Raw genomic sequence first — 10,576 nt, 5'->3', positions numbered from 1 at the left:
AATCGGCCTGGTAGACGACATGCACGACGATTGAGCGGGGGGCAATATTTCTCAAGTCCGAACCGAGTGTGAGGTGGCTTCAGGGTACCGGTCGTGGAATGGTGCCAGCCCTCTCTGCTCGCTTTTATGCGGACCCGAACATCTCGGCCTGACATACTACACCGCGCATGTCGCCGTTGTGTGGTGGTAAAAAACTACGGTCGGTGTTGGCGGTGGGTGAGTTGACGATGATTGTTAAACTGCGACATGGAAATCGCTGTAGGAGTACCTCCGCGACCACGCAGAAGGAACTGGGGGTCGCTGTTCCTTTTCGATCTCATCAATATGCCATTTAAGCCGCTTCCAGTACCTCAGCAGTGGTTAGAGGCGCGGATGGTTTCCTAATGCAGATGCACCAAATGCACCAAATCAAAGTGGTTTTCATGCCTATTTGATCCAGCGCACGAATGCCCCTTAATTCCGGCAGCAAGCGAGTGGCCCGCCAGACTAGGCAGGATGTCAAACTCTATTTGCTCCGGGTGATTCTAGCCGATCTGTGCCAGCTTAGCCACTGTGCAGTGATCCTGAGCGAGAATTGACGACGGTCGGAAATTCTATCAGTGTGGTGCGCCCATGCTTGGCAGGGATCTCCGGGACAGACCCGTAACACGCCTAATTTTAGGGGTAATCTCCTATACAGTGAGCACACGACACCAGCCACTACGTTGCCTAGCGCTCCTGATGGATCGGATGGTGCGCACAGAATTCAGGCGGTGCTACTGGTAGGCTGCAGCAGGTCATTCACGCATGCCTGGACATCTCGACTCGGTATTCTTCGGAAAACCGGAATGCCCGGGGACTGATTCCGAGGATCCAGAATCCGTCTGGCAGTGATCAGGGGCTGTCGGCAAAAATCCCTGAGTTGGAGACTGAAGATGCGGCTGAGACTGATACGAAGGGGCTTTTCACCGGACCCAGTCGGGCCGGCCTATCACCACTATGCAGACAGGGGGCCGGGAGGCTTAGTCCGGGAACGCTTCAATTGGGCCAGTCTGATAGGCTCTGGTGTCGGCTGGACCGGACTCCGGCCCTTGACCGGAGACGCGACACCCCCAGGGGACGAGAGGAGGGCCAGGAGAGATCAGCCCTACTGGGCCACTGACAAGGCTCCCCTCCTACATCGTAATTCCGCCCTTATCGGCCTATGAGCTGCGCCCGTCTAATCCTTGACCGGGATCTACGTATGCTCCGGAGCCAAGTGTTCCTCGCAGCCACTGATTCGTTCAATTATAAGAACAAGTCATCCCCCCGATCATGGCGCGATGCCGGTTATATTCCGGCCAGATGCCTGCCCACTGTCAACGTCATCCAGGCAGGCAGAAGCGATCCTTTGCCCGGGAGCTGTCAACCCTAAACCCGGCACCACCCATGCCCCCCCCAGACATCATTGCAACATGGCCTGGGATGAGGCCGGGCAGCTGCTCTCGCACAAAATGAACCAATTCGCTGCGATTCGCAGCCAACGAGGCATCCGAGTCCTCATCGCCGCGGTGGCCGCCATCTTCGTCTTGTCCATCTTTCTGCTGCTGCCATCAGCATCGACCACCAAGGTCCTCGGATTCGGTCAGGGCCACCAGACAGCCACCCAATCCTCCGCCGGCATCACCGCCGGCATCACCATCGACACCACCCTCATCACCGATCTCGCCCAATACTTCGCCGACTATCCCATCCAGAAACCCTTCAAAGAAAAATACGGCGAACTGGGCCGTCGCAACCGGGTTCTCCGCGACTGGCTCACCCAAGCCGAAGCCTCCTCCAACCCCACCACCAAATCCCTCCTCCTCAACGCCGTCGAAGAAGTCGCCATTTCCCAATACCCATTCCTCCAAAACCCCCAACAGCCCAAATCCCCTCACCCCGTGCAAGATCTCCGCGCCTCCTTCACCCCCAACTCCGCCGGCATCGTCATCCCCACCAGTGACAAAACCCTCCGCTACGCCGCCCACCTCATCGGCTCCCTCCGCTCCGTCCTCAACTCCACCCTCCCCATCCAAGTCATCTACGCCGGCGATGACGATCTCTCCCCTCCCAACCGAAACCACGTCTCCACCCTCGCCGCCGCCGGGCCCGCCATCACCTTCCTCGACATCCTCACCCTCTTCGACGACACCACCCTGAAACTCCAAACCGGCGGCTGGGCCATCAAAGCCTTTGCCGCTCTCGGCTCTCCCTTCGAAAAAGTCATTCTCGCCGACGCTGACGCCGTCTTCCTTCAACCCCCCGAGGTCCTCCTCCACCAGGAAGCCTTCCTCCACAAAGGCGCTCTCCTCTTCCACGATCGACTCCTCTGGAAACATGCCTTCGAGGGCCGTCATGACTGGTGGCGCGATCAGATCCGTCGACCCAGCGACGAGATGAATGCCTCGTTGGTCTGGACGGAAGATTACGCGGAGGAAGCGGACTCGGGTCTCGTGGTGCTGGATAAAAGTCGCCCCGATACTTTGATGGGTTTGTTGCATATCTGCTGGCAGAATTCGTACGAGGTGCGGGAGGAAACGACGTATAAGATTACGTATGGCGATAAGGAGAGTTGGTGGTTGGGGTTGGAGTTGGCGGGCGCGCAGTATGAGTTTTCGAAACATTATGGGGGGATTGTGGGGTGGGAGAATGTGGATGAGCAGGGACGGCGCGGCGTGTGTAGTTTTGTGATTGCGCATGTGGATGCCAAGAATCGGTTGCTCTGGTATAATGGGAGCTTGTTGAAGAATAAGGGGCAGGGGGGCATGGAGAATGTGTATCAGGTGCCGGAGAAGTGGATGATTGATGCCGAGTGGGTCAAGGGGGCCAGGAAACAGGATCATAGTTGTATGGTGAATGGGGAGGTGCGGAGTTTGACGGAGGAGGAGATGGGGGTTTTGGATCGGTCCATTGGCCTGGCGAAGATGGTGGATGCGATGGTGCAGTCTGCCTGACACATCGCAGTGGTATATTCAGCCAACACTGAAGGCAGTGTCCAGCGGCTTGAAGTACTGCCTGTGCTCTAACATGGGAATCTGCAGTACATCCCTCAGTGCAGTGTGGCTGTTCATGATTGACCAAGAGTTGGACGTGCACTACATGAAATGCTTATTGTACATAATGTTCCATTTCATCGATATAATTAATTACAAGTGATTTCACACGTGGCCATTGGACGATTCTCTTTCTGAGTAGTGTTTATGGTTAATGGCTAAAAGTAATCCGCTTCCACCATTCCATACAGCCATCCAAGTGGAATAGAAGCGGTCACTTCAAACACCACAGTGAATCGGCACAGTTACTACCGTCAATTCCATAACCCACATTCATCCATATGCGGTCACCAATTACTTCAAGTCTCTACAGCTCATAAAGCCTCCTAATCTTCCTCCTCTTGACCATTTTCTCTTGCAACTACTAGCCAGATGGAACCATACAACATCCCATATCCTCCCATGTTAAGCCATTATATTCCACAGAGCATTCAATCCACTCAATAACATACCGACCAGAGAATCCCAACATTTTACCGCCTTATCGTATCCAGCTTTATCGAACGAAGCACACCTAGACCTACGTTCTCGGATCCCTCAACCGAATGTTTCCTATTACTTATTTGGAAAATACCCGCACGAAGCCACGAGACTATATGGCTCATTAAATTATACTATCATATATTACCAATCTAGATATGCCCGAACACAAATCTACACCATCAACGGACAACTATGAAGGAACTGTGAATAGTACTTGGCCTAGAATCCATAAAATTGGAGAATTAAGCGTGCAACTAGCTTCTGCATGGACCGCTTTAAACACCATGGTTGCGTGGATCGGAGCAATAATCTGAGCCATATGATACCCATTTTAATTACCAGACTAATCCATGCTCAGAAGACTAAACAGGATTTCACAACTCATCTACTAGCATCCGGATAAGATATACGATATATTAACGACAATACAGCAACATCTGCTAGCTAAGCGAGTCGGAATTAACCTCTACCCTCTATTGAGATTCGAAATGTCTATCCAGGTATACCACATTTACCCGACTGATCAATAACCTAGACCAAGGCTGACAGCAACATGGTACGGTATGGCATTCCCAGCTTGAAAAGATGGAAAAGGAAACAGCTCTAGACCAAGCCATTTGGGCCCAATAGTGCCTCTCACCATGACAACAGCCCATAGCAATGGTGAAAAGTGTACGACAAACGGTTCATGTTCGAAGATAAAGCTGCACAGACATCGCCTCTGGCATGCTCCAGCATGAACTGGCACGGACAGCATCTGCAGGAAGATCTGCGAGAAGCTCAGGTGGATAATAAGGGTTCCTTGGCTGTATTGGCACACACCGCATGATACAGTGCGCATGATACTCACGCACGTCGCTGAGGGATAGTCTAAGTTGTGTGTGGCAGTCTACGTGCAGATACTGACGTCGTGCCGAGGGTGGAGGTATTCTGGCTTTCTTCTGTGTTGGACCTGGATCGAGACATCTTTCGCTGGGGTTTGACGAGAGGAGGGAAATACACACTTTGAGTTTATCCTTCTGCCTGATATCGTCTAGATCGGGATGCAGATTGTCTTCGTTGGTGTCTATCGAAGTCAGCGACCAGAGTTAGTAAGGTGACCTCGAATTTCTCAACTACAGTTCTCCAAAGTGGATGAAAGAAATAGTTCGCTGATACTATTTCTTAGAGGATTCCCTACGTCTACGGGATAATACTGGAGGAATCCAACTCAGCTAGTGGCGATCATGCCAAGTACTATTCAAATTTCACTCCGAGCCGAAATGTCCCACTTCACAGCTGAAACCCATCCCGTGAATGGACCGGACCAAAATCGCGAAGTAGGTCCGCGGTCGAAGACAAAAGACTATGACCACAAGTCCACTTATTTGAAGGTTGGGGTCCACTACACAAGGGTAATGCTTTTGCTTCCTACATCGGAACTACGGATCTACCTTTCCATTTGCGTTGGTCTTGGGTATGCCGTGAGATGGCGTGGTATCATAGTGACTATCCATGGCATGCTAGGAACATCAACTAAGGCGCAGATCTATGCAGCCACGGCAGAGACAGAGCTAATAGCCCATGAATGGGTTATTGCACCGGGATCACGTTGAGAAAAGCAAGCAATCAGCGCCACACGGTGATGCATCCCCATATCGAGCGCAAGGCTGCAATCAACTGCCTGCGACCATCAATCCTTGGGAACGAGTCTGTATCCTACGACAAAAATACTCATCTAACATGCTCCGGAACAAACTTACAACTTAGCAATCCCAACAGACACTGCGGTCTCCGGGTTAGACGAGTGGGGACAGGGGATCTCTCAAACTATTGTCAGAGCTTTGCACTCTCGGTGGATCTTACAGGTCTGTTGATGCCTTGCTGGCGGGGGGAAAGTCTCCGCCTTTCGGACATGAGAACAGCTAGCAGATAGCAGGCGCGGCATGGATGGTCAACCAGGAGCAGGGTCCCATAACCGACAGTGTGCTTGCGGACCCATACGGTAGCATCGAAACACAGCAATCGTTTCGAGGGAAACTTGGAGTCTGGGAAGAGGGTTAAAATTCCTGAATCCTGGAATAAACAGAGCTGTGACAAACACAATACAGGATAGAGTCCCACGATGCGGTGGGCGGAGATCAAAGCTCTTGAAGTCATGGCCTTTACCCTCATTCATGGTAGGGCAACTCAACAAAGGCAATCCAGCAACCAAGAAAGTCCAGAATATGGTGATGTGTACGAATTGCCTACACTCCATAACTCATATGACTTCATTAGCATTCGCCATCGAGTGATTCAAGATGGGGTTCCCAACCACATGAATGAACCCTATGAAGAAACAAGCCAATGGTTTTGATGATACATTTGCGGTTGCCAATCGGAACTGGGTAAAATTAAGTTACCTAAATCAGAAGTGATTAAAACTATCCCTTAATGACAGAACCCAACTGCACCCCACTGGGACGAATATCTTTTCCTGGCATCGTATCAAAGTCTGCTACTGGGAGCCACAGGACCAGTCGGCTGCTGATACCTTTGACATATTTGAAGATTGTGATGCATCCACACTATCAAAACAATCATGCAAATGCACAGACAGATACAGGCAAGTCTCGTCGGTACGGAAGATAATAGCAGATTGTTCTATCTCGGCCCATTCAAATTCCGCCTAGAACGACAAAGATTCAGCATATTCAGCACGGGCTGATTTCAACCTGCTGGCGGCAAAAAAGTTCAGCCAGACTATTGAGGAAGTGTCATCCCTCGATGCGTATTCGTGGTTGACACTAATTAATAGTCCTCTATTTGCACTGCGAGTGTATACCCCCCGTGCATGTGTCGTTCCCCGTCAGCAACTACAAAATAATCTCGTGAGATTGTCAAATGACATTCGACATCTTTTCTCCCCGTCCATTTCTCAACGTCGAAGCGGATTCCAATCATCCCGAATATTGTTATGTATCCATGGGTTGTTCCACTCGATTCTCTCTACCTGGATTTGGACACGCAGCTTATTATCATTTCGTCTATCTCATTATACGACGAAGAGTAACTATCCTGCACGGAACGATTAATAGACGGCAACGATGACTAACTCCATAGGTCCCCCAGTACAGAAAAGCGATATACACTCGTCCACGTCAACATCTGCATCTTCCGTTGGGCTTTGATAAGACCTTTGGCCACCAAAGGCCCGACATGACATTCGGAGACTTCAAATCTTGTATTTTGATGAATTCATGAAGTACCGGATCCTGTACTAGGATGTCGGCTAGATCCCAATCGGAGTAGTAGCTCGTCTGTTCGTTTTGTCAAGACCAATTTTGGGTCTCGGTAGACCTGGGAAGGTGTCGGGTTTGATCGTGAATTGATATTTCGATCCGGGCAGGACTGAAGCAGAAGGTATCGAGGAGATAGGGAGTTTCTCGAAATCAGTCCTGCTGGTACTAATCACATTGACGATGGCTGGGGGTTTGTTGAAGGGTGTTTGGATAAGAGTAGGAGATGGACATTACGGCTGGCTTGGTGCAGGCTGTTGTTCAGGTTCGAACCAATACGAGATGGTGTCGCGTGGACGAATAATAGCGATGCAGATAGTCTATCCTCTAAGATACATTCATAATACTCATGACAGCCAATACATCATAATGTCTAGTGATCCCTCACAAATGTTGCCGTCGTGTTGGCCCGGAAGTCCCGACTGCTGAACCCGGCCTTGAAAGTAAACTGCCCAGCCGGAATGCGCCAATCCTGCGCCACCACATCCCAGTAACTGACGTCCCGACGCATCAACTCAAAGGTCACCGTCTTCGTCTCACCCGCCTCAAGCCAGATCTTGTCGAAGCCGCGCAGCTGGCTGGGAGGAGTTCCCGCCGGCGCGGTGTCGGGGAATCCGACATACAGCTGTGGGATGGCATATCCATCCACACTGCCGCTGTTGCTCACCTCCGTGGTAAGCGTGTAGACCGTCTCCCAGAGGGCAGGGTTGCCACCCGGCTGAACGGGACGCTGCTCTGGAAGGGCCGTCAGGTTCGTAGCCACGGAACCGGTGGCCGCTAGTCTGCTCAGGTTGAAGGTGGTGTAGCTGAGACCGAAGCCGAACTCGTAGCGCACGGGAATGTCATGAGCATCAAAGTAGCGGTATCCGACTTCGAGCTCCTCGTCGAACCAGCTCTGCCAGTCGTAGGTGCCGTTGGTCTGCACGTCGGTCGTCAGCGGGGCATTGTAGTCCGACTCGTTGTAGGCGATCACGTAAGGGAGCTTCGCGGACGGGTTAACGTCGCCGTAAAGGATGTCCACAAGGGAGTTGCCGGCCTCTTCACCTGGGTAATGGGCGGCAAGAATGGCGGTAACGTTGGGGTGGTCTGCGAACGGGAGAACGTTGACACCGGCCGAGTGAGTCACCACCACGGTGTTGCTGCAGTACTTGGCGACAGCTTCAACGACTGCGTTGCCGTTCCAGTCAAGCTCCAGGAACCGGCGGTCGATGTTCTCTTCAGACCACCCCTTGAGGAAGACGAGACAGACATCAGGATGCTCAGGATTCCAGAGGTCGGGCATAGCTTTCTCCGTGATGAGGGTGTTGTTGAGCCAGGTCTGCACGAGAGCACCATCCTGACGAGCTCGGGCGGTGATAGCATCCAGCGGGGTGGACAAAAAGCTAAACCGGCACGTTCCGGAGCCGCCGGCGTTGGCGAGAGTGCCGTATTCAAAGTTGTTCTGGTTGTAGGCACCCTGGGTGACAGGACCGGCGTCGTTACCCACGATCACAATATTGCGGGGCTTGCGCAGGGGCAGGGCATTGCGCTCGTTCTTCAGCAAGACCGTCGAGGCGGCGCCGTGCTCGCGGATCATCTGGCTGTGGTTGCTGCGGACGTCGCGGTTGCTGGTACCGGTGAACTGCCAAGGGTATAACCAGGTATCTGGCGGCGAGTCCGTGTTCAACGCACCAACGGACGCGTCCACGCTAGGGTAGTCCTGGTCCTGGCCCAGCCAAAAGTAGGGGGTCATGATACGCACGATCATATCGTCAATGCGGTCAGTCGATACCGTGCCATTGTTGATGGCGTCCGTGAGATTCTGGCCGAAGTAAGACCCCTCGGTCCAGAGCTCTCCGTAGAGGGTGAAACCACCCGGCATGGTCATATCCATGCCACTCTCAATCGAGGCGACGCCGCTGTGAGTGGCACCCCAGTCAGACATGACGTAGCCTTGGAAACCGAGCTCGGTCTTGAGGAGATGGTTGAGGAGGTAGGAGTTCTGGCACGAGTGCGAGCCATTGAGACGGTTGTAGGAGCACATGAAGCTCGAGACGCGAGCGCGGGCCGCGTTGGCAAACGGCCACATGTAAATCTCGTGGAGGGTGCGGTCATTTACATTCGAGGAGACCGAATCTTGAATGTAGGTCGTTGCGTTTGCGTCGGCCGCGTAGGTGGGGTTCCGCTGGGTCTCTTGCTCGTTCGCGATAAAGTGCTTTGCATTGGCTTGGACACCGGCGTCTTGCATTCCAATGATCGTCTCCTCCATGCAGACGCCAGTCAGATAGGGATCAGCAGCGAAGCCCTCCCAAGTGCGCCCGTCGTAGGGACTGCGGCCAAGCGGACCGGCAATGGGCCCGAGGACAACGTGAGTGCCTTTGCCCTTGTGCTCTGTGGCCATGGCATAACCTCGATCGTAGAGCAGCTTACGATCCCAGCTGGCCGCTGCAGACACACCGCTGACAAATACGCTCGAGTAGTCACCCTGCTGCAGACACTGAGGGCCATTCTGAAGACAAAGGCCAGTGAAGTTGAGACGTGGAATGGGAAGAATGTTTCCGACGCAGGGACCGGGCTGACCGGTGGCCATCCAGGCCTTCTCTTCGACCGTGAGCTGCGAGAGCCAGTCCTTGGCCTGGGCCAAGGCCTTTTCCCAGCCGCCCGTGCCATTTGTTTTGGCTATATACGTTAGAAATGCTTAGACAATGGTTGAGCGGATGAGAACTTACGCGACGGATACACGGCCGGAGAATGACCATAGGGACTGAGGATGGTGGTGTTGAGGGGCTGGACGAAGCTGAAAGCCGGTCCCGGATGGTCGATGGGAGTCTGGCAAGTGCTGGCACCCACAGAAGGGGCCAGCAACAGCCCAGACAGGAGAAAACTATAGTCAGCCTGGAGCTTCATGGCGAGACACCTCTGCGTTGTAGTTTCAGCTCATAACCCTGGTCTGCCCGACGTGTTGGACCCTTAAATACCCCTGTCGGCTTTCCCCATTCCCGGGTCCGTTGCTGCGGAGAGTGCGGAGGCCCGCAATGACGGGTGTTGGAGAGGCTACCAAGCCGGGGTCGGCCTCGTGCCGAGCAAGACTCCACCGCCGGATAACGATGCCAATCGCGAGCGCTTGACGGCCCGTCTTTGCCGGGTTGGGGGAGATGTCTTCGTATGCTTCACTCAGTTGGGCAGGTCAGGCCACTGCCGGAGTTTTGCCGGGAAACTTGCTCGGACCTCATCGATGGAGTCATCTAGAGTGGTGGTCAAGTCGCGATTCTGCCGAAGGATTCATCATCCGGTTCTCGGAGGAACCCCGTCGTAGTGACGTCGAGTGGGATTCTTCTCTTTTTCTCTTTTCCGGATGGATACTGTGTATACGGGGGTACCGAGTATGGGGCCTGAGACCGGTAGTTGGATAGGTTGGCATGAGTGCCCGAGCATTCCAGTGGACGGTGAATGCCATTCCGGTCCGACTGCGGGGGCTGCCAAGCCTCTGCTCGGGATAGTCGAGGGTGCCCGGCCATTCTAGGCAGCTAAAGCGAGCTGCGAGTACGTGCGGAGTTCTGATAAATGTAGGGTTTCGGTGGGAAGCCGAGGGGGAGAGAATGGAGAGATGGAGAAGAAGAGAGAGAAGAGGGAGGGGAAGCCAGCGACGCTGTCACGTGCGATGGATTATGTAGCGAATCACGTGTGCGTTGGCCTGGCTGTAGCCTGACTGTGGCCTCAGGCAGAAAGAACGGGTACCGTGGAAGCACCTCGCAAGCATGCCCAGAAAGAATGGAACCCCCCAATGGGATGGATACCATC

General features: G+C 53.4%; 2 protein-coding genes across 2 annotated transcripts; one reads left to right on the top strand and one right to left on the bottom strand.

The window, feature by feature from the left end:
• Positions 1 to 1,316: 1,316 nt before the first annotated feature.
• On the top strand, positions 1,317 to 3,169 carry BO80DRAFT_423534 (putative alpha-1,3-mannosyltransferase). The gene has a single exon (XM_025719072.1). The coding sequence runs from the start codon at positions 1,434 to 1,436 to the stop codon at positions 2,952 to 2,954; it is 1,521 nt and encodes a 506-aa protein (XP_025576874.1). The 5' UTR covers positions 1,317 to 1,433; the 3' UTR covers positions 2,955 to 3,169.
• A 4,000-nt stretch (positions 3,170 to 7,169) lies between these two features.
• On the bottom strand, positions 7,170 to 9,682 carry BO80DRAFT_433371 (beta-glucosidase; the record flags this gene model as incomplete). Its single annotated transcript, XM_025720822.1, has 2 exons — positions 7,170 to 9,454; positions 9,505 to 9,682. The coding sequence occupies 2 exons, from the start codon at positions 9,680 to 9,682 to the stop codon at positions 7,170 to 7,172; spliced, it is 2,463 nt and encodes an 820-aa protein (XP_025576873.1).
• Positions 9,683 to 10,576: the final 894 nt, after the last annotated feature.

This window comes from Aspergillus ibericus (genome assembly GCF_003184845.1).
Source record: "Aspergillus ibericus CBS 121593 unplaced genomic scaffold BO80scaffold_12, whole genome shotgun sequence".
Lineage (NCBI taxonomy): Eukaryota > Fungi > Ascomycota > Eurotiomycetes > Eurotiales > Aspergillaceae > Aspergillus > Aspergillus ibericus.
Note: the sequence above shows the minus strand (reverse complement) of the source record. Positions and strands in the feature narration are given on the sequence as shown.

Bases quoted from the DNA above. Each gene is read 5' to 3' on its own strand.
- BO80DRAFT_423534 (XM_025719072.1), top strand. From the start codon at position 1,434: ATGGCCTGGGATGAGGCCGGGCAGCTGCTCTCGCACAAAATGAACCAA.